General features: G+C 36.5%; 1 protein-coding gene across 5 annotated transcripts in view; it reads right to left on the reverse strand.

Annotated features, from left to right (window-relative positions):
- The window catches only part of TTC8 (tetratricopeptide repeat domain 8), a gene marked incomplete at both ends in the record, with an annotated part of 33,302 nt that extends 5,928 nt beyond the window's left edge, over positions 1-27,374 (reverse strand). For 2 of the 5 annotated variants that reach the window (XM_081322170.1, XM_081322171.1), the window contains 10 exons: positions 2,779-2,918; positions 4,473-4,583; positions 5,503-5,590; positions 10,363-10,448; positions 14,281-14,325; positions 15,752-15,841; positions 16,806-16,965; positions 18,252-18,315; positions 19,053-19,173; positions 27,261-27,374. In XM_081322170.1, the coding sequence (XP_081178296.1) occupies positions 2,779-2,918; positions 4,473-4,583; positions 5,503-5,590; positions 10,363-10,448; positions 14,281-14,325; positions 15,752-15,841; positions 16,806-16,965; positions 18,252-18,315; positions 19,053-19,173; positions 27,261-27,374 (1,019 nt within the window). Of the gene's footprint in view, positions 1-2,778; positions 2,919-4,472; positions 4,584-5,502; positions 5,591-10,362; positions 10,449-14,280; positions 14,326-15,751; positions 15,842-16,805; positions 16,966-18,251; positions 18,316-19,052; positions 19,174-27,230 lie in introns of all 5 variants that reach the window. The other 3 variants (XM_081322172.1, XM_081322173.1, XM_081322169.1) reach the window with 2 other exon arrangements.
- Between the last annotated feature and the right edge of the window lie 351 nt (positions 27,375-27,725).

Consider the following 27,725-nt stretch of genomic DNA (forward strand, 5'->3'; position numbering starts at 1 on the left):
TGATTCTTGCTGACTTCATTGAGATATCCATAAAGTTTTCTTGGGAATGGTACAGTCCTACCTATTCAAGGATAGCTTTGATTTTCCAGTCCAGCCTACTGTAGTGGGAATAGAGAATGGCCTTGAAAGACAGGAGGAAGAGCTGCTACCAAGGCCATGATAACAAGCATGGCTTGAGCCCATTCCAAGAAACTAGTTTGAGTAAATGTGTCAGGCCAGTCTTTAGTTCACACTAATATAAAGTGAGGGAGGGGGTAAACACATTCAGACTTGCATTTCTTTTTGTCACTATAGCTGTTACTTGATCTATATGGCATTCATTGCTTAGACTGGTCTCCCTTCAAAGCAGACTACAACCTAAGCATTCCTTGAAGTCTCTCACTAAAGTAATCCCAAGATCTGACCATTCTTAGCATCCTACCTCAAGAAGGCTGCCACTTTTCAGGTAACCTAAAATAGGGAGTTCTGTATAGTATGTTTCATGGCATGGCAGTTGTTGCAGCAGCCCAACTCCTTCGCCATCTCATTTAATATCACAAATTACAATCTATACAGTGTGTCATTTTACCTCTCCTGGACTAGGGAAAAAAACATTTCAGGAGGCATGATCTCTGTATTTCTCACTGAATATAAGAAGAATTCAGGGTGCAATAGTTCTTATATCCTCATTTTCAGCATTTTCTCTCCTTCCCCCAAGAATCCAGCCTTGTTGACTAGAACAGAGTTCCCCAATCTTTCTTGCTTTGCGGACCAGTGGCGGGGGGGGGTAGAGAAAGGGGATGGTTCTGTGCAAGTGGCAGGCGAATGCATACACACTCCTTCATAGCCCGGTTCCAAAAGGCTCAAGGCTCAGTACTGGGCTGTGGCCCAGGGGTTGGGGACCCCTGGACTATAACTATCAAATTTAGCCCTCTAAAAAAGTACTCCTACTATAAAGGAAATAGCTGTTCAAAACACTATGTAGTACCTTAAAGACTAATCCATTATTATATTCTTACATTTTCATAGCCTTTGACTGCCTGACAGATATAATAAAACACTTTTCTTTTTCATTTTCTTCTCAGGCTGTGCAGTCAAGCTAGTCTGAGTAATTCTTGTTCTATAAAGTCAGGGACATTAGTACAAATAGCTAACGTCTGTAACTGAGAAATGAATACAGAGCAGCTCTCCATCTAGATGTAAATAAAATACATTATTTAGAGAGCAAATATATACTCTGGACAAGAAAATATATACTTCTGTAAAAAATTAACAGAAAATATGTTTGCCACATTCCCAGGAGATATTATCAGAAATACATGAAGCATTGTATTAAAACTATATTTTGTGTGTGTGTGTGTGTGTGTGTGTGTGTCTGTGTCTTTCCCCCTTTCCCACGTTAGTAGTATACTACTATTACAGTAGTATTCAAAAGCAAGAGAAGAATAGTCCTCTAATAGCTTTGTAGTACTTCCAACAAATTTGATGGCAAAAATCTCTTGGCAAATAAGCCAAAGTAAAAATACAGGTGGATGGGTGAATATTTGAATACTATTTTTATGTTGTCTGATTAATTAGCTGAGGACAGATCACAAATCAGTTCATGTGTTCCCAGGGTTTTCAAGGCTAGTGGAAATGATACAGATGGTTTAGGCTACCTTGAGACTGTGGAACAGAACTAGTAGATATGGAGAAGCAACTCAAGATTCCCTTCTGTATTTTAAATATTTTTTACAAACATCTGTTATGGATGTCTTAGTACAAAAATTTGGCTGTAGTTTCTTTCTAGATTCCTATCAGGGCTATAATTCTTAAGTTGGACAGACAACCCGCTGAGTTAGTGTATGATTTAACATATTTTTCACTTATCCATCTATTTTGGCCTTTTATTTTTACTCTTCTTCACTATTATTTCACAAATTATATATAAAGGTGCTGGTACTTACCTTTAAAGCCCTACATGGCCTAGGCCCGGGATATTTGCAGGACCGTCTGCTGCCGGGAACGACTTCCCATCGCCCAGTGCGCTCACACAGAGAGGGCCTCCTCAGGGTGCCGTTGGCTAGACAATGTCGGCTGGCGACCCCCAGGGGGAGGGCCTTCTCTGTGGGAGCGCCAGCCCTGTGGAACCAACTCCCCCTTGAGCTCTGGATGGCCCCGGATCTCCGGTCCTTTCGCCGTGGCCTTAAAATTTCCTTTTTCATCAGGCTGACCTGGACTGACAACAGGGTTTTTTAAAATGTTTTTAATTTTAATTGTTTAGTTTAATTTATTTATTGGGGCTGTTTATTTAATTTCTTTTAACTTTTGTATTGTTGTTTTTATTGTTGTTAGCCGCCCTGAGTCCTTCGGGAGATAGGACGGCATATAAGTCCCCCCATATATATATATGTATGTGTATATATATATATATATATTTGTGTAAATTACTAACAAGAATTAAAGGGAAACTGAAATCCCTTTAATTCTTGTTAGTAATTTACACAAATATATGAACTGTCCGGTGTGACTACAGCCTGTTCGATGGCCTTCAAGATAGGCTGAAAACAGGAAATAAAGATTTGCCCCATGTTTGGGGCCTAGCAAGGTAATCTAAATAGTTAACATTTGAAATATATATATATATATATATATATATATATATATATATATATATATATATATATATATATATATATATATATATATATATATATATATATATATATATATATATATATATATATATATATATATATATATATATATATATATATATATATATATATATATATATATATTTTTTCAGTATCTTCTTACCTATAAAAACGTAGAGCTATCTCTGGCTGGTCAGAGTAAAAATGATTACTTGCAATGCATGCAATGGCTTCCACATGGGTATTATCTTGCTTTAAAACATCTTTATAGCATTCTGCAGCTGTAGAAATGTTGTTCATTTCCTATAAACAGATGAAAAGACAAAAGTATTTTAAGTTACAGATGATTAATAAAAACAAAAAGTGTTCTGATTCCTTAAATATTGAGGAATATTATAGTAATTACATGAATAATGTTCTAAGATTATGCAAGATAAGGTTTTAACTTCCTTGTTTTGTTTAGACTGAATATATTAACATATTGCTTACCCACAGTCCTCATCAAACAGCATTCTAGAAAAACGTTGGACTACAAAACTGCATCTTTTATTACAATACTCAAATATCTGCTGTATCAAGCATATCTGGGTGAAATTTTGGAAGTGTACTGAATGAATTGCAATGTAACTGAGAATGAAAACTTGAAATTATCTTTGGAATTTAACATCTCTGGTTTTGAAAACACCCTTCAAAAATAATTAGGGTGAGAAAAAAAACATCTCTACTAATTTACTTGAATCAGTGGGTTAGGACGCTGAGCTTGTCAATCAGAAGGTCGGCAGTTTGGTGGGTCGAATCCCAAGTGCCACGTAACAGAGTGAGCGCCTGTTACTGGTCCCAGCTTCTGCCAACCTAGCAGTTCGAAAGCACGTAAAAATGCAAGTAGAAAAATAGGGACCACTATGGTGGGAAGGTAACAGCGTTCCGTGCGCCTTTGGCGTCTAGTCATGCCAGCCACATGACCACGGAGACGTCCTCGGACAAGCGCTGGCTCTTCGGCTTTGAAACGGAGATGAGCACCAGCCCCTAGAGTTGGAAACAACTAGCACGCATGTGCGGGGGAACCTTTACCTTTTACCTATACAAGTATACTTTCAATATACTTGTTGGGTAAAACAGTACTACATAACAGTATCATTTTTTTTCAGCAAAGAAACAGCGTTTTCTGCTTGTTTATATAATTTTCTGTCAGTTGTTATCAAAAGATTTTTAAAAGATTTATTTCCTAGGCCTCTAAGCTCTAAAGATACAATCCTAATGTACATGCAGCCGTCCATTCTCCCAATACCCATGAAATCATTAGCAAGTTGCAAAAAAATCAACTTTTTCATTAAGTTCTTCATGTCTTTATTGTTTGAAACAATGAATACTAGAAAAGATCTGGTAATGATTTCTTTGTCTAAGCATGGATGTTTGTCTGAAACTGAACTATAAGCAGCTACTTCAGTGGAAGCTAGAAGAGCTATAACTCAGTGATAAACTGAGTGATTTCAGTCCTTGATATTTAGATTCTAAACATACAGCTATTACAAGTTTTAGAAATACTATATCGAGAAAAGCTGGAGAATAGGTCAGCTCTCCTATTCTTATATTTTAGGACAAAGAAGCCACAAGCCTAGTCTTAAAGTTGTTTCCCCATTCTGCCTCCTTATTTGCACATCTAGGTACTGGAATTTAAACAAAAACTGTTTGAGGGCATACTCATCAATTATCCTCTTGATGTAGGACAGTCATGTCGAACTCGCGACATCACATGATCACAGGCAATGGGGTTGGCATGGTTTTGGGATGAAGTGTCCAGCCCGCAGGCCGGCAGTTTGACACCCCTGATGTAGGAGAAAAACTTGATTTGCATACCTCATGAATCCTGGCCATGCCACAAAGGAGGGAAACTTCTCCAGGAAATTGTTCTAAACCTCGTTTGAAAACATTTAAAGCTGTCAAAGGCTGATCCAAGCGGGAATAGACCTGGGCAAATACATGGGTGTAGCTCCATCAATGTTAAAGATTTTTACAATAACTATAGCCATGAATATTAGCTGCCAACTGAATCATATATACATGTATTAATTCTATGCATACAGCCACATTTAAGTCTAGAAAACTACTCTCCACATTTTGGCACTGCCTCTACATATGTTCCAGGACAAAATTCAGATAATGCCACAAGATCATGGTTTTCAAAATACCACCATTCTTTTTACTCCTCTAAAATATTGTTTTTACTTTTCTAAAATAGTGTTTTGTATCCCTTTGCACTACTAGTTCATTCATTCCAGCTCATGAGATCATGTTACATTTTTTTTCTAGGATAGTGGGCTTCTCTGTTAGGCCTTCAGCAGGACACGGCAAGCAATGAACTTTCAAGAGTGACAGGACAACAGTGTAGTCTTGTCAAAGGCACCTGCTGATGCCAGTTGGAAAATGCTGGCTACTAAATATAAGGATAGGTACTAACCCCCAATATATATATAGACTTTTAGCTGTATTCTATAGTCATTTGTAAAGAGAGATTACAAGGTAGTCTATCAGCTGGAAAGGTTTGTATTAAAACCAATTTCTTCAGGAGACTGATCTTAGATACCTAGCATATTGGTCATTGTATATACAGGGAGTGGGTGGGTGGGGAAACAATACAGAAACATTTCTACTGCAGCCAGTATCACTGCTGGACAGGCAATGCAATAACATTCTAAAACTAGATTTACCCAGGTGTTGCAAACAGCAGTAGAAAAAGCTTCCAAATTACCCTTTCCTATAGATATTAAAAAAGAATTAGCAACTGAAATTCTATTTTACCTAGCTTGCAAAAACTTAAATTATAATCCAAGAGTTCCCGATCATTTGTCTAAAATAATGATTTTTTAAATTAAAAATGCCAACTTACTTTTGCCAAGTACAATACTGTATCTACCATATCTTGTTGTCTGAGAGCTGACTTAAACTGTGCTTCTGCTTCACGGTATAATCCTAGTCTAGACAAATTTATAATGAAAAATAAGTTAAAACCAACAAACTAATAGGAAATGGGTTATATTTTACAATAATTATACTGCAAATCACTAAAAATGAGAAGATATATTCTACAATTTACTTGACTTGTAAAAACAAAATTAGAAAGGATAAATATCAAAATAAGATAAGATAAATCTCTTTTATTATGTTCCAAATAAAATGAAAGTAGCTACTCAATCCCCTTCATGGATTACTGCCTTGTTGTGGTGAAGGGGCTTGCGTAATTCAATGAAGCTATGAGCTATGCCGTGCAGGGCCACCCAAGACGGACAGGTCATAGCAGAGAGTTCTGACAAAACGTGATCCACTGGAGAAGGAAATGGCAACCCACTCCAGTATCTTTGCCATGAAAACCCTATGGACAGTACCAAAAGTCAAAATGATATGACGCTGGAAGATGAGCCCCTCAGGTCGGAAGGCGTCTAATATGCTACTGGGGAAGAGCAGAGGGCTAGTACTAGTAGCACCAGAAAGAATGAAATGACTGGGCCAAAGCCGAAAGGATGCTCAGCTGTGGATGTGTCTGGAGGTGAAAGGAAAGTCCGATGCTGTAAAGACTTTTTCTCCATAGGAACCTGGAATGTAAGATCCATGAATCAAGGAAAGCTGGACGTGGTCAAACAAGAGATGACAAGACTGAACATCGACATCTTAGGTATCAGCGAACTAAAATGGACAGGAATGGGTGAATTTAATTCAGATGACCATCAGGTATACTACTGCGGACAAGAATCCCTCAGAAGAAATGGAGTAGCCTTCATAGTCAATAAAAGAGTAGGAAAAGCAATACTGGGATACAATCCCCAAAATGACAGAATGATCTCAGTTCGAATCCAAGGCAAACCATTCAATATCACAGTAGTCCAAGTCTATGCCCCAACCACCAGTGCTGAAGAGGATGAAATTGACCAGTTCTATGAAGCCCTACAGCACCTTATAGAACTAACACCAAAAAATGATGTCCTTATCATCATGGGGGATTGGAATGCTAAAGTAGGAAGCCAAAAGATAACCGGAATAACAGGCAAGTTTGGCCTTGGAGTACAAAATGAAGCAAGGCACAGGCTGATAGAATTTTGTCAAGAGAATACGATGGTCATAGGAAACGTTCTTTTCCAACAACCCAAGAGACGGCTCTGCACATGGACATCACCAGACGGTCAACACAGAAATCAGATTGACTGTGCTCTGCAGCCAAAGATGGAGAAGCTCTATACAGTCAGTAAAAACAAGACCAGGAGCTGACTGTGGCTCAGACCATGAGCTTCTCATTGCAAAGTTTAGGCTTAAACTGAAGAAAGTAGGGAAAAGCACTAGGCCACTCGGCTATGAATTAAATCATATCCCTGTTGAATATACAGGAGAGGTGACAAATAGATTTAAGGAATTAGATCTGATAGACAAGAGTGCCTGAAGAACTATGGACAGAGGTTCGCAACACTGTACAAGAGGTAGCAACTAAAACCATCCCAAAGAAAAAGAAATGCAAGAAAGCAAAATGGCTGTCTGAGGAAGCTTTGCAAATAGCTGAGGAAAGGAGGGAAGCGAAAGGCAAGGGAGAAAAAGAAAGACGTCCCTGATAATCACAATGAGGTGGTCACTGACCTCGAGCCAGACATCCTAGAATGTGAAGTGAAGTGGGCCTTAGAAAAGCTGAGCACAACAAAGCTAGTGGAGGTGACAGTATTCCAGCTGAGCTATTCAAAATCTTAAAAGACGATGCAGTTACAAGTGCTACACTCAATTTGCCAGCAAATTTGGAAAACTCAACAGTGGCCACAGGATTGGAAAATATCAGTTTACATTTCAATTCCAAAGAAAGGCAGTGCCAAAGAATGTTCAAACTATTGCACCACTGCACTCATTTCTCATGCTAGCAAAGTTATGCTTAAAATCCTACAAGCTAGACTCCAGCAGTATGTGGAACAAGAACTACCAGAAGTACAGGCAGGATTTTGAAGAGGCAGAGGAACTAGAGATCAAATTGCCAACATACACTGGATCATGGAGAAAGCTAGAGTGTTCCAGAAAAACATCTACTTCTGCTTCATTGACTATGCTAAAGTCTTTGATTGTGTGGATCATAACAAACTGTGGCAAGTTCTTAAAGAGATGGGAGTACCAGACCATCTTATTTGTCTCTTGAGAAACCTATATGTGGGCCAAGAACCAACAGTGAGAACTGGACACAGAACCACTGATTGGTTCAAAATTGGGAAAGGAGTCCGGCAAGGCTGTATACTGTCGCCCTGACTGTTTAACTTATATGCAGAGCACATCACGAGAAAGGCAGGGCTAGATGAATCAAAAGTTGGAATTAAGATTGCCGGAAGAAATATCAACAACCTAAGATACCTCTCTAATGGCAGAAAGTGAAGAAGAACTAAAGAGCCTCTTGTTGCGGGTGAAGAAGGAGAGTGCAAAAGTTGGGTTGAAACTTAACATTAAGAAAACCAAGATCATGGCCCTCTCAATTCCTGGCAAATAGATGGGGAAGAAATGGAGGTAGTGACAGATTTTATTTTCCTGGGCTCCAAGATCACTGCAGATGGTGACTGTAGCCAAGAAATTAAAAGACGCTTGCTCCTGGGGAGGAAAGCCATGGCAAATCTAGACAGCACACTAAAAAGTAGAGACATCACCCTGTCAACAAAAGTCTGTATAGTCAAGGCTATGGTCTTCCCAGTTGCAATGTATGGCAGTGAAAGTTGGACCATAAGAAAGGCTGAGCGCCAAAGAATTGAGACCTTTGAACTATGGTGTTGGAGAAGACTCCTGCAAGTCTCTTGGACTGCTCTTTAGAAGGCCAGATCCTGAAGCTAAAACTCAAATACTTTGGCCACCTAATGAGAAGGAAGGACTCACTGGAGAAGAGCCTAATGCTGGGAAAGATTGAGGGCAATAGAAGAAGGGGACGACAAAGAATGAGGTGGCTGGATGGAGTCACTGAAGCAGTAGGCGTGAACTTAAATGGACTCCAGAAGATGGTAGAGGACAGGAAGGCCTGGAGGAACGTTGTCCATAGGGTCGCGATGGATTGGACACAACTTCGCAGCTAACAACAAGCTACTCAATGAAGAAAATGCAGAATGATATAATTCCTATTTTTAGCTCAGTTTTTTTTCTAAAAAGGAAACATGTTACATAAAACAATTATGAAGAGTAAAATGAAAGGGCAGTATAAAACTTGCAATTGATTGAAATATATATTTGTTTTTATGTATTTTTGTGTGTATTAAATTTAATAATTTCACAAAAAGTGATCACATGATCCTGGGACACTGCAACGGTCATAAATATGAACCAGTTGCCAAGCATCTGAATTTTGATCACATGATCATGGGCATGCTGCAAAGGTCATAACTCTGAAAAACGGTCATAAGTCACTTTTTTCAGTGCCACTGTAACTTTGAACGGTCACTAAATGAACTGTTGTAAATTGAAGACTACACATACATACATACATACATACATACACACATATAAAATTACAATATATGAATGAGTTAAAATTCCAGGGTCAAACAAATTGCATCATAGGATATTGAAAAACTTGCTGATGGTCTTTCTATAGAGAGAAATCCTGTGAAATAGGTGAAGTGCTAGACAACTGAGGTGGCAAACACTGTCCCCAACTTTTTTTTTTAAAGGAGGGAATTTAGCAAACTACAGAATAGCCACACTTCAGCAAATCACTTTAGGTACCCTTAAGTACCCCAAGGCAGTCTAATTAGCAAGTTAGCAAAGTATGGGCTGGATAGAAGATAATTTGCTTGAAAAATCCCTTTCAAATAGCGCTCATTAATGTTTGTTCATCCAACTATTAAGAAATATAAAGTGAATACCATATGGTTCAATCTTGGATTCTGTGTTCTTCAATACTTTTATTAATTATTTAGATGAACGGTGGAAGGAACATTTATCAAATTCACATATGACGTAAAATTTGGATGGGATACAAAGATAAGACAAATTCAGTTCCTAGTACCTACACAAAGGGGTTTCCCCTTGTCTTCCAATTTTTTTTTATTTAAAAAAATGTTTAAAAATGTTTCTAATCCCAGGAATTCTGGTACTCTACCATCCAAATATTAATCATATCTGACCTTGTTTAATTTTTTTGAGAACAGCTTCGTACTACCATAATCTGCCATAAACTATCTGCTATAATCATAAAGGATAAAATTTAACATTCAAAGAAGAATTTGGTTTATTTTATGTTAATGGATTTGCAAGTAGTTTGCCATTTTAAAATGTGTTTTCTTTGAAAGCATCCATGTAATACCAAATGTTCTTTATTCAAGTTCAACTGGTAATACTTTGTTTCCCCTTTGGTACATTTTTAAATTAGCAACTGCTTTCTTAAGTCCTCTGCTATAATATACACCATGTTCAATACAAGATTTAAATGTTATGAGTTTGGTATTTCAAACTTCAAAAGCCGTAAAAGTAGTGGTTCTCGGTGGGATAAAAATTTCACTGTCTTTAATTTTATCACAGGAAAGATTGTTAAATGAAACGCTGTCTTTTAATTGAAGCAAATATTAATTTACTTCCTTTCTCGTAGGTTTTGAAGACTGTCTCTAGTACTATTGAGCTAATTTCCCAATTAAATGTATGTTTTGAAGGTCAGCCTAAAATTCCTTCTCAAACTGACATCATATATTCATAATATGAAGGTACCACCAAAGAAGCAAGCTTGAAGTTGCAGGTTTCAAAATGGACAGTTTACCTGTAATAACACTTCCCAATTTGCACTTTCCACCACCAGTCCTTGAATTGGGAATGCTGTGTCGCACATGCTGCCAAATCTAAAGCCTTGAAAGGGAAGCAAATTTACAAAGGTCACCTTCAATTTTGAGAAAAAACATATACAATTTATGTTTAGCAGGTTGCAAAAAAATTATAAGATTAAATCAGATAAATATACTAGACTTTCCCCTTTTGTATTTTGCCTCATGAGTTGAAATGGCAAAAGAATTCTTGATGGCATAATTTTAACCTATTCAAACCTGGCAGTTTTCTTGATAAAAGCATTTAAAAAATTGCTCAAAACCCTCTACCACCTATATAATTTAACTCAAACAATGAATTATCTTCTCCATTTTTAGTATTCATTCTTGCGTTAGGGTTGGATTCTTCTTAAATTGGATCATTCCAATCATTTGGTACATGCATATTTGAATACTGAAATGGTGTACACAAATTTTGTGCAGCTAACTGCAAGTTCAGCACTCTGTGCAAAGACATAAATACTTCCTTAATCCCTCATATGCTCCAATTCTTCATAAAGGAGAACATCACATCCGTAATTCACTATAGCTTCTTCTATTTATACAAATAAGGCATATCCTTAATGAAAAGCAAACTCACAACAGTTTAGACAAATGAGCTACTTTTTTAATACAATAAATTGTTTTGAGAAAAGCATCAAGAAATCTGAAAGATGCCATGAATTAAAATCCTAGATGGCAATTGGGGAACAAGGGAGAGACTAACATACTTATAAGGTTGTGAGGTCACTTTTAATGACTTAACTAGCATTTGAGCACATCAGGTATCAATATGCTATTCAATGTCATATTTGGATATTTTAGCAATTAGATTATTTCTAGATAGTTAAGAATCAGAATGGAAAGAATGAATGCTAGTTTTCAGTATTATTCCTAACAGCAATTACATAGTAATTAAAAGTTAGGAGGAGGAAGGAGTTAGCAGGAGGAAGGAGTTAGCAGGAGCTTATATGCAGATGATATAAACACATAAAGCTACAATGTGCAGACAATCTAACCCTTATTTTCTGCCTGAATAAACTATTAATCACTGTTTTGCATATCCATAAAGCAACAAAAAACAAGTCCCAAACTGCAGATATAGAAAAACATTTACGTTAAGGCCTTTTCTCAACTGCAGATAAAATCCACTTGTATTTCTTGGCAAATGTCAAGAAAAAAAAGACATCTTCAGCACAGCAATGAAGTAACACTACTGACTCCTTCATATAGGACAAAGGTGTAATAATTCTAATTCTTCTTTGTGATCAACATTTCAAGTCATCATTCAGTTATAATACTGATTACAACTGTTTAAGGTTCAGATATATTTATTTGGAGAAGTCTCTCACCATATTTATAGGCCAAGACAGTTTAATTTAACCTTGAACCCAGTAAATTCCAGAGCTTTTCAAGATACAAATGGCTTCCCATTTCTATTTTAGAACTCCAATAGACTGCAATGACGGGAGAGGGAATATTTACAGTATTGTATGTGCTGTATCAACATTGCATTGATGCATAAATCTGCGACCCAACCTTCCATAAATCTACAGTAGGAAGAAAAAACAAGAATGGTAGGCTGGTATTTCTTCAGAATAGTTTGCTTACATAACTGAACTACTTAATTGCAAAATCTATTGGAGGAGCCCAAAGTATCCTATTTTGGTACTTCAAAAAAAATGTAAAAACTTCCATGTTGAACATTACAACCTCATCTCAGAGCCTTGTTCATTCATATAGCTTCTATCATCCTCTATATTTTTTTTCAATGTAAATTTCTCCATACCATGCCTTCCTTAGGAAAACAAAAGTATATATTTCTATATGCAGTGAGCTACATGTTTATATATTTTTTCTGTTTGGCAGTGCTTTTTTTCTAAAAAAAAAAGGTGCCGGAACTCAGAGGTGCTGTCACTGGGAGCAATGCCGGTGTCTTGCTATGGTGTCGCCGCCCATCCTTTGCACCCCCACCCCTGCGCAGGGATTCCCCTCCCCACAGCCGCCATGGGGATTCCCCTCCCCGCAGTTGCCATGCCGTGGCCCGTGCTGAGCCCCCACCCGGAGCTGCTCCGAACCTCGACCCAGAGCTGTGTTCCTCGTGGCAGTGGTCTCTGGCACCAAACAGCCTCTTTCCAACCACATCCAGAAAAATTTGTAACAAACATTGGAATTCTCAAGGCCATGCTTGGTATTTCCCAGCAATCTGTTACTGGAAGGAAAAAGCAATCCCTGCTCCGTTACTGATCCCAGAGAAGCATTTGCATGTATGCAGGTATCCTTAGGGTGCCATAGTTATGGATGAGAAATATTGGTTGCAAAGTTGGCATTTCTGGATGTAATACAGATATTTTGGACTTATTTTTGTTTCTTTGCATGTTTGATATTTTTAAAAAGGCATATGCTACTGACTACGCTTATGCACATATGTAACATCTTTTGTTAGGATACATGACCACTGCTTCTCCAGAATGTGAAAAGTGAAAGATTGTGACTAAACAAAATTTTAATGTACAGATAATACCACCAGAAATTATTTTAGCCTTTTTAATAAATGTTGTTATTGATGTTCAGCTCACCATGGAAAACATCATACATTGTTATGTATATACTAGGTTAATTATTTAAAGACTGAAGTGCAACATAACTAGATTCTAAATAATCTATTTTTCAAAACATACAACAGTCCAAACAGTAAAAGTAAAGTCCAAATTAAGAATATTTCATTCTTAAGAATTGTTTAATTTAAAGTGGTTTAGTTGTAATTGATGGTTATAGATTCAAAATAGTTTTCAAGAGTGTACAAAAGATACTATTTTTTTCAAGCATCAGCTAAATTAGACATATTACATTGAGAAAAATGTTTCTCATTTCTTTCCTGTTACCTTTATTGATTTCATTGCAGAGATGTTAACATAGGAAATAGTTTATTTTGTTATCTAATTTTACCTTCCAAAAGACAGAAGCAGATGAAAAATGTGAGGTTCTTTCCTGTTGGCTTTTTGAATTAGCTGCTTTAGATTCTAAAAGTTTAGTTCCTAAAGAAGTAACCTTGTAAATAATTTTAATGTCCTCCTCTAGTGCAGGGTAGGCAACCTTGACTTTTTTATGACTTGTGGACTTCAACTCCCAGAATTCCTGAGCCAGCATGGCTCAGCTTGGAAACCTATCTCTTTCCCCTCAGCGTGGCTGGCTCAGGATTTCTGGGAGTTGAAGTCCACAAGTCATAAAAAAGGGCCAAGATTGCCTACTCCTAAAGCCAATAGAGGGAGCTTTTTTAAAAAAAAAAAGGTGCCGGAACGTTGTTCTGAGCATTCTATGAGAAAAAAAGCCCTGCTGTTTGGAAATAATAATCATCTGGTATTCCTGCTTTTATTTTAATACTTTACAGAGATGGTTTTCCTTAAAACGTCTTTTAAACATCAATATAGTTCTTGAAGCTGAAAATTAACGACATATTATCATGGAGAAAATCTATCCACATGTTTGCTAAGAACTGACACTGATCTGATGGCAATCAATCAATCAATCAATCAGTATTTCTTTAAGAAATGGCAAGTGTTTTCAGAAAACATTTGATTTCAGAAACTATCTGCTGATTTCAACTGACCACTATGTTTTTTGGGGGAAACCAAAATTATTTGAAAAATAAATTATTAAGTTTAAATTATTTAACATGAAATAACTGAATTCAACCAAAAGCAAAAAATTGTCTATTTTTCTGAAGTAAGAAAATGCAACACCATTATCCTGGATGAAAGAAATAAAGCCTGCCCTAGATGGAATTACTGGTAGTTTCCTTCAACTGTTAAATATTTATCTCACGCTCAAAATAAAAATGGAAAGAATATTAACCTTTTAAAAATAAATGTACTTACATTCTTAACATCACTCTCATGATGAAAAATGTATTCAAACAAAGCCTATTAAAAAACAAATTTAAAATATGTCATCAAATTGGAGGCAAATAAGATCTACTTACAATTAATTAGAAATAAGTATTTTATTAGCTCATTTAAAGAATTCACATTTCAAAAATCTATGTAATGTTACTGCCTTGTTAGGCAAGAATTCTTAATCTTACACTTGAAAGTAATTAATTACAATTTATAGAACATGTGATTCTCAATGACTTGAGGCAGTTTACAATTAAAAGGAGAAAAATTCAAATACAAAAACTAAAATATAAGCAACCCAAAGGAAAATACAGTTTACAAACCTAAAACCAAGCAACCAATTAGTTGACGGAGGCTGACACATCATTTTATTCTAAAGTCCGTGAGAAAGCCAGGGAAACGGGGTATCTTTTATGTGTTGCAGTTACTGTACTTATCAAAGAAGGAATGGGGGGGGGTTCATTGCTGAAAAGTTGGATGCTTTGAAAGTTATCTTGGAGGATCAACCTTTGCTTTGAACAACTGATCACATTGTAAATACAGATAATCATCAACGTACAATGGGTCAAATTAACGACAGCCTAAGAAAGGTTGTTTTACACCCTGTAAAACACATCCAGTCATCGTCAAAGTTCACAACATATCTTGCAGTCACATGAATGTAATCTTGGTGCTTGGCAACCCGGTTGCACTTACAATAACTTGCCAAGTGCCCATAATCATTTGATCATCATTCGCAATCTTCTCTGCCAGCTTTTCCAGAAAATCAATGGGGAAACAGGTAGAGAGGGTTGCAAGCTGCTGCCACCTGCCAAGAGTATACGCTCTCATCTTTGGAGGCTGCCTGAAAAAGCTGATTGAAGGAGGATTTTGGCTCCATGCTTGCTTTCATGGAACTGAAATCTTTCATGCCTGTTTGCACAGAGCTGAAATCCTTTAAGTAGGCATGGAGCTGAAATCCTTCAGTGGGGAGCTCTTTCACCCAGCCTTTGGAAATGAAAGGGAATTGAAATCAAAGTAGGATTTTCAGTCCTGAATGGAGAAGCAGTAAAGTAAGAAGTACAGGGTGTCTCAGGGGTGTAGGGGAGGCCCTGAGAGGCCTGGTACAGGCCGCATGCCAATATCTTTCCTCACTCAGGGGCTGAAAATATTGCTTGGATTTTGGCAGGGAGGATTTTCATTCCTGAGTGGAGAGGCAGCAAGGTAAGGTAAGAAGTACAGGGTGTCTCAGGCATATAGGGGAGGCTCTGAGAGCCTTGGTGCAGGTTGCATGAGTCTTTCTACTCAGGGGCTGAAAATTGCTTTATTGTGGCTGAGAAATTGCACTATACTGAATTTGTGTGTCTCTCTTGAAACAAAATAGTAAAAACACAAAAGCTATTAACATGTTTTAATTAACAGATAAGGATTTAAAATAAACAAATCAAGAATGGTATATTAAACAAGCACATACCTTTGCCAACTTTGGTTTTTGGGCATAATTATTTAAGTTCAGTTTAGATACATTTACGAAAGGACCCTCAGGATTAGTGAGCATCGAGGCCTGCAGTAGGAAAAAGCATCAAATTAAATGACATACCACGTTTGAAATATAATTGCCAATACAATATACAATTCTGAAAAATCAATATGGTGCCTATAAAAAATAATACATGAGGATAATTTGTGACACTTGCACAATTCCCAGCTCTTGTCATTGCTCCTAGAGTTGAGTCAACTAGACTCTCATCCACTCCTCAGCAACAACAATGGCAATAGAGCTTCAGGAAACTCATTCTCCAGTGCCCGTCCAGAGTCATATAACTCAGACAGCCCCCAGTAAAGTGTAATCAATAGGAATCTCCCTTTTTGAAAAAAATATTTATTCGCTTCACATTTTTCTTCTACTGTTAACATGTCTAAACTACTCAATAACAAAGGTCCTTGGGTGGAATGAAACGTTACTAATTTTTTTAATAGTTATTACAAATATTAAGAACACTAGTAATCAACATAATAATGAGGACAATAAAATGGAAATAATAAAGGAAAATATGGAACATATCATTTGTTATCTGTAACATGCAGGGCAGATACGAAACTGTAAAAAAGACTATTACTTGCTTGAAAATTCCACACAAGGCAACCGTGAATGCATAATATTTATTCATTTATTAATCAAATGTATACGATATAAAGCATTGTTAAATTCAGTAGGGCTTACAGGACTATAATACCAAACTGTATTTTTAACTCATTACCATGCATAAATGGATGTTTGTGTATTTCACGGAACATTTGATCTTCATCGGTTTAAGCAATAATGAGCAAAGTCTATTAGTATTATACAGATTACAACATATTTTTCAAAAGTGCAATCATGTAAACAGACATAAAAATGCTGTTAGTTTTAATAAGTTAGTAAGATAGCAGGGAGAAAAAAGAGTAAGGGAAGGGGGAAGCAATAGTCCTCCTATCCTGTATACATGTAGCTCCAATTTCCAAGAGTACAAACATAGGATCCTTACTGTTCCAAGCCTGACATATCTCCCAGAAGCACTAGTCATGGGACGGGCAGTGTGAGCAGTTCTTGGAGTCTTTAAGGCTTGTTCAATGCTACCTGGTCTCCCAGCCTGTGTGCCAGGACGTACAAAACCTGTCAGGGGTCGCCCTGTTTGTGTCACTGGCCTGAAATGATCCAAAGATGGAAGAGAATCATAAAATGATAAACAGAAGCATTTATTGCTATTTGCAAAATCAAAACGTGTACAGATTGCCATATGGAACTATTTAGTATAGATACATGTACATTAACTCAATTACATTTATCATTATTATTCAATTACATTTATCATTATTAAGTACACACTCCTATAGGATTTACTCACTACCCCATTAAACGGCACTTACATAATTCTTATTATTTTGAGGAAGATCATCTATGTTATCTTTTACAATGTGATACCTCTTTTTGTATTGCTATTTTTGTTCACACTTTTAATGCTTGTAATGGTTTCCCAAATTTATTTGTCTATAGAACATTTTGGGCTTTGAATGTATTGACAAAATACATACCTACTAGTCCTTGACTAGCTTCTTATCTCATTAAGGAGTATAAGAAAATTGTGGATTTGTCATCCACAATTTGACAGAAAAATATCCCAGCACTTTCTGTCCAACTATAGAGAAATAAAAATCATTTTAACTTTGCATCCTTTAGAGCAAAACACATTAAAGAAGAAAAATTAACAAATAGACTGAAGCTCTCCTTCAGCTAGTCTATTTATAATTTTAAAAAGCAAGCAATGACTTTTTTTTCACAGAACTTTATTAAGTCTCTGAGGAATGCTGGTATTTCATAGAATGTAGTCTGGAAAACTGATTTCAACTAGATATCACACTGGTAATTTTTTGGGGGGCGGGGTAAAAAATTAACAATGTATTTTATATGTCTATTTAAGAAAACACAGCTGAGTAATTTCTTGACCCAAAGTTCAGTCCATGACTATAACTTAAGAACAGGCATTTCTGATCCACAAAGGAGCTGTGAAGAACTGCTATGATTCCTATAAAATATATTTACAGCGACTCAATTTTTTAAAAAATTTCATTCTTTGGCAAGAAGACTTCTAGAATAACTTAAAAATATAAATAATCAGATAACTCCTGTTAGTTCTCAGGCTTACAATATACAAAATATAGGGCAAAATGAAAAGGGCTGAGGAGGGAAAAAGAAAAAAAACCCATCAGCTCTAAAAGCTTATCTTGACCAGTTCGAATGAAAAGAATTCAAGTACATAGTAGCTGCCACCTGGATGACAATTAAAAAAAGCTCAAATCAGCTAGTCTCAAAACATAGGAAATAAAATACATTTATTTATTTCTGTTATAATTCTATGTGATGATTATCACTTAAATACAAAGAAAAAATAACAAATTAGTTAGCTCCACTAAGAAACTTAGTACAATAATACCTGATTGCCTTGCTAGGCCCAGCACCATGACCAGTTCCAGGTGTTTTAAGTGAAGTACCAGGTCCTATCAATCAAACAAACAAAACAAAACAAAACAAAATAAAATCATGATGTTTACATTTTATAGATACTTTCCTATACATGTTTCTTTTACCATTTATCTTTTGGTCCATCTCCCAGGTTTTTTAAAATAAAATCCAGAGAGAGAAGATTCAAAGCACAGATGAGGAGTGAAGTGCCACAAATAAAATTTAACACTATTATTTGTTTAAAAATGCACTGCTTCATTTAATCACAGCATGGTTAAGTGGACTCAGAATCAGTCAAAACTGTAAAGAGAAGATAATTCCCTTATGCAAACAAAATGCTAACTGTGAAGCACTGGAATTACATTCATAATAAAGTAATTAAAACTGGAGATTTTAATTAGTGTACTGAGGATTTTGCTTGAAAATCAATTTCTAAGCTTGTTGCGGTATTGATCGAATACAAAGTGTACATGGAGATTATTTACCGGTACTTACTAAAGACAACTTATATTTTATAGGAAATGCATGGTTGAATTCTAAACTGTAATATTAATTGACATAAAATGTACTATGTTATCAAAACTGAAGATAATAATTTTAAAGAAAAGAAAATACAAGATAATAGTTTAAGTAGTAGCAGTCACTCATTCCATAGAGCAGCTTTGGGGGGGGGAAAGAAATTAACCAATGAAAAGGAATGTTAGTGTCCTAGGGAGGGAATCATGAGTTGCTTCTTCCAATGTATTTTGGAGCACATATAAATGCAGCTTACGTGCAACTTGTGCAATTGCATTTTCATCCAGCATCATTTCAGCTATGCCTTCCTGATCCACTTCAATTTCATCCACATAAACCATTTCAGTTAATGCTCGCATTTTTAAACACCAAGCAGCCTAAAATAGAGATGGAGAGGAAACAAAGCCCAGTAAACTAAAATGTCTACAAAATACATTCAATGTTTTAAAAATCAAATAGAACACAATAGGCCAGCTGTAGATTATCTGACGCTTGTGGGAAAGGAAAAAATAAAATGGTCGTTGGGATACAGAGATCTTGGCTGCATTACTGTCTTCAATGCAAGCATTAAACATAGAAAACATGTCAGAAGAACTAGAGAAATATGTGAGGAAGACCTCAAGAATGCAGAGAACACATTCATCCAGTTGACAGATGTTCACAAATGCTCAGTCACTCCCAATATTACATTAGAAGGGAGAGATGTTTTTATCATGTAGTCTACTGCCTCCCTCACCCATAAGAAAAAAGAATGTGTTCCATTTCAAATTAGGCAGAATCTGTAGGTGATGCTATTGAATATTTAATTACATTTTGATAGGGAAATAAAAGGATTTGTGCAGCTGAGCAGATAGTAAAGGATGCTAGGCACAAGGCACAGGTAACACCATTCCTGTGTGGGCTGCATTGCTTACCGGTGTGCCTCCAGGTGCAATTCTAGGTCCTAGTGGTTACCTTTAAAGCCCACCATGGCTTAGGACCAGGGTACCTGAGAGATCACCTTTTTTCAAGAGTCTCTACCCATCCAACCAAGTTGAGCAGAATGGGCATGCTGCAGATCCTGTTAGCCAAAAATGTTGGCTGATGAGGATCAGAAGGTGAGCTTTTTCTGCAGTAGCCCCTATTGATTCTATGGAACATTCTCCTTCAGAGATCAGTACAGCCCAACTCTGTTGGCCTTTCGTAAGGCCCTAAAAACCTGGCTATATTCCCAAGCCTGGGGTGCTGAATGCCCCATTTCCTGGCTAAACATCTTGCGCATGTATGTATGTATGTATGTATGTATAGAGTTGTTTTAGAGTTGTTATTGGTCTTACTGTTTTATTGTTTTAAAATGTTTTCAATAGTTCTAACTGTAATATATATTAATTATAAGCCACCAGGAATCATTGAGATGGGTGGACATAGAAATTGAATAAATAAATAAATTTGTGCGTTTTAGAGCTCCATACAAATTAATTTGACTCTACGTTGCATGCTGCTGCCTCATGCTGTATCATGTGATCGCTCTCAGCAGCCAGATCCTGAAGCAATAAAGGCAACTAAAATCCCAAGTTGCCTCTTCCCTCATTCTTTCCAGACATCTTCAGAAACACATCAATCTAGGAATAATACGCTGATCTCGTGCATTAATTTATCCTGATGGCAGGGTGGAGGTTTATTTGCTTTAAGCACAAATAACAAATTTAATAAAGTACTTGGTTGGAGAAGAGCATTTGTTACAGGCCTGCTTTATTCTGATTCATTTTGCTATTTCTTAAAATACAATTTTGGAATTAGGATAAACTTAACTTGAGCCTATACGATATTTATTTTGTAACACAATTCTAACTGTATGAAGTCATTTAAATATGTCAAAAAGGTTGAGAGGATTTTAATAGACAGTGCCAATAAATATTATAACATTAATGATAGCTGAAAAACCTGTTTCCACATAATGTTTTTTATATTTTTTATCCCACCTTTATTTTTATAAATAACTCAAGGCAGCGAACAAATCTAATACTAAAATAGTGAAATGGGAATCATATAGAATCCTAGTGAATCTTGCTTCTTTTTAAAACAAAAGTATACTTAATATAAACAAAAACATGAAGAGGCCTCCCTTTCTCTTGGCGAAGAGACAGCTTGATGATATAACTGTTATTTCTCTGTCCTAAGCCATAATGTGATTTATTTATTATGCGCAAACTTGGCCACTAATTTTTGTTCAACCATATATCCTAATTTAGTTTTATATATAAATTCAGTCACTAACAATGACTGATTTAGAAATTCTATATATAGTCGGGGCTCGTACATATTAATCCAGGTTTCCTAGAAAATGATTTACTGAATAAAACACAACATACTAAGTCATAAATCATAGCTTACAGACCACAAAAGCTGTATTCATGTAATGAAAAATGAAACAAACCATTTGAGTTTATGTTTTGACAAAATATAAACTCGGATGTAATGCAGATTGAAATACATATATTTTGAAAGTAGTAAACACTTTTAAACCTATTTAGATTAAATCAATAAAATACAGTAAACGAAGTGCTTAATCTCGTATATTTTTCCAGAATTTATTAGAAAATGAATATATGTCGTATAAATTAGTATGTAGCTTCTCTTAAAATACTAGTCTGTGAGGAGGAAGTATAAAATGAATCTTTCCATTTGCGTGAAGTGCTCTGTAATCTATGGTGATCTCCACTTCAAATCTCTCACTGGCTTATATATTTAATTATTTAAAACACTTATATAGCTCTCCATCTATGGGGCTCCAAATCAAAAATTAAAACAATGTAAAAACCATATAAAATTATAAAAACCAAACATGTTAAAAAAAACAAAACTGGTGCCAAAGCCAAGCTTCCAATATACAGTTACCACATGTTATTCTAGTGCTTGTGGGAAAAGCCAGGTCTTCAATGCTTTACGGAAGGCTGGAAAGGTGGAGGCCTGCCAAACTTCAGATGGACGTGTTCCACAGGGCAGGGGCAGCCATAGAAAAGGTTCACTTCCTAGCTCCCACAAGAGGGCAATATTTAAGGAAAGGGACTAGAAGCATGCCCACCTATCTGATCTAGTACAATGGGTAGAGATATCCTAAGGGAAAGGTGGTCCTGCAGATAACCTGGCCATATGTGATATATAAAGGTGATAACTGACACCTTAAATTGCGCCTGAAAAGAAACTAAAAGCCAATACAGCTCAGACATCAGAGGTGTTACATGGGCAAACCCAGGGACACCCAGAACTGCTGCCATGTTCTGGACTAATTGAAGTTTCTGGGTGCAATTTAAGGGCAGACCCATGCAACAGAGCATTGCAGTAATCTAAAGAATTTTTATCAGTTTTGATAAGGGAATAAAAGTTGGAAAAATATGAATATTTAACCATTTACCCTGTAAAGCATTTAACACTGTCTTTTAGGCTATGGCAATATTTACACCGTTGGGGAAAGAGATAGAACAGCATTGTTTCATTTTGAATTGGTATTTTCCCCCTAAGAACACTACAATCAACTTTTCAGTCAAACTTGTAGGGCATAATGCAATATGCTTAGTTTTAAATACAAAGATTTGAAACTACTTAACTGCTGACGTTAAAAAGAAAAAAAAAACTACAGTAAACTATAAAGTTTACAGTAAACCTTTTTCTTCTGTTCAATCATGTCCGATTCTTAGAGAGTGTCTGGACACATTGCTGCAGTTTTCTTCTTGGTTTACCACTGCCTCCTTCCTAGGATTGAGAGAAAGTGACTGGCCGAAAGTCACTCAGCTAGCTTCATGCCAAAGGACTAGAAGTCACAATTTCCCAGTTTCTAGTCTGATGTCTAAACTACTATACCAAAGTGGCTCTCAAACTATATAGTAGTTGATATAACAAAAATAAACTTGGGTATGTAAAGTTAAGCTCAAAGATGCTTTCCTGGCATCAGAAAGGGATATGACAGCAGAGACCCTGCCCAAGGTCACTTAATGAATACATAGTGATAGAATGAAGATTTTTTTTTATCAATTAGTATGAATTTACACATATATTTTCTAACAATATTTCTAACAATATTTTAAGATGATGTCTCTCCATCTTTTCATTGTATTCATTATGCCTTCAAAGGGCATGAAAGGAAAATCAGGAGTGAAATACAGTATTAGGATGAGTTAAGAAATTTTCATTTCTTTAAAATCAAAATCTGAAATCAAAATATTATGTATATTTGCAAATAAAACCACAAAATTATGCAATTCAACATAAGATGTTCATCTACTTTTTTGTGTGTACTTCAGTACTATAAATCAGTACTGTTTCCTGGTCTTTAAACTGACATATGGAACATAAAGAACAGTAATCAGATTAGGCAAGCAATCAGGATGATCAACCAAGATAGTAGGACAGAAACATGTTCCTTTTAGGTCATGCTATAGATATAAACAAAGAAGCTACAATGAGTTTAATAAGGTTCATGAAAGCTTATTTCTGGCAGTAATAGCTGATTTAGATTCTTTCACAAAAATTAATTTTAAATAAAGTACGTATGTTTACTTAAAAGGAAATCCTACTAAATTTCTTGAATCCTGCTCTCTAATAAGTATCAGAAGTACATTTAACTGATGTCACAATGCACATTTCACCATTATCATGGTTAAGAATGGATTCATATAACTGCTTGGTGAGTCAGCCTTCTTTCTGAATTTACAAAACGTAAAATAAAGAGGAAAATAACACCTTTAATTTTTTTTAAAAAAAACAACAACAGCAAAAAGCTTTATCAAAATTTTGACTAGGAATAAATGTGGAATAAAATAAACAAACCAGGCCTGTATTGATTATCTGATATCAAAGGGAAAAATGGATGGAATTTACAAAATAAATGTAATATGCCTATGTTATTAAAGTTATGGAAAGACAAAATGGACTAAGGGTATAAAGAAAAAGAATGAAGAAAGAAACCCCAAAAGCCTAATAGAGTATTATATGTGGAGAAAAATGGAAAGATTCTTAAATAGCCACAACACAGAAATCATTGGTAAAAGTGGGAGGACTTAGCAGAGATGGCAAAATTAATTAGAAAAAGATCAACAACTATATTTATCAGTGATTGGAAATCACCTTATGGACTTTTCACTGAAAACAAGAGACATGTAAAATCAGAATGTATACTAAATACAAACAAAAAACAAAATTGTACTAGAAAGACAAAGGCAACTCTACATTAAAATGATACATTTAGAAAAATCAGGATGCCCTTTTTTTTAACAATTACCTAAAAAGGAAGTGATGAAACATAACTATGCAGTCTATGCACATATAAAGGGTGATATAACACAATGAGAACCATAGATTTAATATTGCTTTATCAAAAGTGCAAAATCTTATTATGTATAGGACAGGAATAGCCACTGAAACTACACTAAGGCATGTTAAAGGCAGAGTTTTTGTATATGCGAGGACAGTTTTGATTTGAATAGCTTGCTGGCTTAAAAAAGGAAGATTACTCTAGGAAGGAAAGCTTGATCTCACTTTCTTTCCAAATTCATAATACATTGCTTGGCACTAAGCACTACCCATCCATAAACAATAGTAAGAAACATATCTTGTGCTTATGTTTATATTTCAACCCTTAATGTTCTGAAGATCTTGTAAGATACGTTCCAATTCTGTAGTATGGATAAGTCACTTATATATCTAAAAGAATTATAGTGCAGAGCCGGTTTCTGCAGCAAACAGCTTTTAGTCTTTTCAACACAGAGAGGGCCTCCTCAGGGTGCCACCGATCAGAGAATGTCGATTGGTGGTGCCCAGGGGGAGATCCTTCTCTGTGGGCGCTCCGGAGCTGTGGAATCAGTTGCCGGTAGAGCTCCGGATGGCGCCCGATCTTCGCTCCTTTCGTCGCGATCTCAAGACGTTTTTGTTTGTACAAGCCGGCCTAGCCTGATGGGGATTGGTGGGGTTTTTATTTTTTTGTATTCTTAATTTTATTTTTGGGTTTTATTATTGTATTAATTGTTTTAACTTGGGCAATTATTTAATCTCTTTTTAATGTTTGTACTTTGTATTTGACTTTTGCCCTGTGAACCGCCCTGAGTCCTCAGGGAGAAGGGCGGTATATAAATATTATTAAATTAAATTAAATTAAATTAAACACAATACTTTTAAATCGAGTTCTGAGGAACTGCCTCTCCCTGGTTTAACACCCTACCTCAGACATGTCAAACTTGCAACGTCACATGACATCGTGCAACATGTCGGGACGGTTGTGCCTACCTCATTCTCACGGAGAAGGTATCCTGCAGGTCCCATCAGCTAGAGACCTACATTAGTGAGTCCCAGAGAAGTACCTTCTCAGTTATTGCACTCATCTTACAGAACATCCTTACTCCTGAAATTAGATTGGCCACATCTCTTTTAATTTTTTTGAAAGGCCATCAAGACCTGGTTATGCTGCTAAGCCTGGGGTTCTATACATCTTTTTAATATGGTTCTGAATTTCAGTTAAGTAAACTTATGAGCATCCCTAGGTGGAAAATGACAACATAATCATAAACATGATGTTATTTTGGCTTCATTAGTTTCAATGTTTGTTGTAGATGTGCAAATAGTTGAAGCTTTTATCCTAGATAACATTTTAGTTTTAATTACATCATGAGAGATAGTTACATATTTGCAGAGTTTACACATCAAGCTCAGGTACAATGTGGTTGGTTTGGTTTTGACACAGAGTAAGATAATATAAAGCAAGGTGTGTCAAACTGCCGGCCTGTGGGCCAGAAGCGTCATCAGGAAACCACACCCACCCCACTGCCGGCAATGGCGAAAAAGCTCCGATACGTTGTGCGACGTCACGTAACATCGCAAGTTTGACATGCCTGATATAAAGCAACTGCAATTTGTATGTTTTTAAAAACATTGTTTTTATCAGACTAGTATAGTTATTAAAACTATGGTTAAATAAACCACAGTTAGTATCATTGCATAGAGACCAAGTAAGAGTTTCCTGTAATGTTCTGTTCCTATCTATGACCATCTGGATTTTTGCAGCCTAGATCTGACAGTCCTAATAAAGGCCTCTGGACCAAACAAACTTCTTATGATACAATAGGTGGGGCAAAACTGCACCTGCCTTATATGCTATCCTTATTTATTAGATTTTCATCCTACCTTTATTACTTTATAAATAACTCAAGGCGGCAAACATACTAATACTATTCCATCCTATTTTTCCCACAACAACCTTGTGAGGTGAGTTGGGCTGAGAGTGACCCAAAGCTACCCGGCTGACTTTCATGCCTAAGGCAGGACTAGAACTCATGGTCTCTTGGTTTCTAGGCCAGCACCTTAATGGTGTTTGTAACTTCAGAGGTACAAGGTTTAGTTGTTGTTGTTTTTTATCCCATTTATATCCCGCCCTTCTCCGAAGACTCAGGGCGGCTTACAATCTAAGCACAAGTCAATGTGCTTAGCAATAGCCTTCATTCTATGTATATGCCTGCTTATTAGGGCTAAAATTAGTCTCATAATAAAGTAAATTTCGCTCATCCAGTTGTGTGTCCTGTATGTTTTACCTGGAATGGCCAACATCAGTTTTGCAGTCTAAAGGCACAAACTTCCTGCTGTCACTTTTAAGAGTCTGATCAATTAGGGTTTTTTTCCCTAAGTTTCTTCGTCTGACCATTAATTGACTGCAGGCTCTTATCAGATAGGCTGCATTTCTTTCCCTTGTACCCCAGTCATCCGCACATTTCATTAATTCTGTTAACCATCAGTTAATGATGGTACTTGGAACAGACATTGCTGTCACTAAGCAAGTCATAAAGCACATCACATGACCATGCTACTTAGTGATAGCACATCTGGCATTTCCAGTTGCCATCGTTAAACAAATCCTGCATCATTGTTAAGTGAGGACATCAAATGATCATCATTTGCAATCTCCTGCTGCTGGCTGATTGCTTGTAGAAAGCCGGAAAAGAAGATGCAAATGGCAATTATGTGACCTCAAGATGTTACAACAGCTGGAATTTTAAGGGCTGACATTAAATACCAATTGTTTAGAAAGATGGCTGAATCAGTGGTTGTTAAAAGAGAACCTCCTGCATTTGAAATCATGTCAGCTATTAATTGGATTGTAACCTGTCTCAAAATTATCTAAATAATAAGCTATATTTTTTCATTAAACTAGAATTTTTCTTGCATTGACACTTTGTGGGTAGCATTTCCAGTTAAGAGCACTGCTGGAGTTAAAACCCTCTGGATTATCTTGTTTCAGCTAATTCGCTACCCAGAATATGAAATGCAGGAAAGGCACCGTCACAGATTTTACAAAACGCTTGTGCCGAAAAGCAAATATCTGCAGATATAAAAAAGGAGTAATTACTAAATCAAGGCGTCCACCCAAGGCCCGGTTTTACATTTTCCCTGAACTCGGAAACATCACATCCACGCTTCCAGCTCCTGCCCTGTCTCTCATTACCTGATCGCCAGGCTCCTTTTCCAGCAACTGGGAACAGAGATCCGAACAGAGTTGGAATTTCCTTCGCCTGAAATAACTCAAGGCGTGGAGCAACGGGTCCATTTCCAGCGCCATAAGCCAGGCAAACCACTAATAAAGTCACGCTAACATCCCCCCCCACCCCCGGTCCTACTTAGGCCCAGCGTCTCAGCTTCGTTTTGCCCAGCAACGCTACCTGGGGTCCTTGACGAAGCAAAGGCGACTAAGCAACTGCCTGAAGGGCCAGAGGGTTTTTCCTTTCTGTCTCGGAAAAGACGGTCCGGCAAGGAAGCTTGAAACATTTCAGTGCCGGCAATGACTGCTGAAACTTTTAGAGGTGGCAGGCTATGTCTGATTTCCATGCCTTCGTCCTTGATTCACCTCTTTTTTTCGGGAACATTAGGGGTTTCTGACTTGTTTCCTTTCGTTATGTGGCATGAAAAATGA

The sequence above is a fragment of the Vipera berus genome, assembly GCF_964194415.1.
Source record: "Vipera berus genome assembly, chromosome: 1".
Classification (NCBI taxonomy): Eukaryota; Metazoa; Chordata; class Lepidosauria; order Squamata; family Viperidae; genus Vipera; species Vipera berus.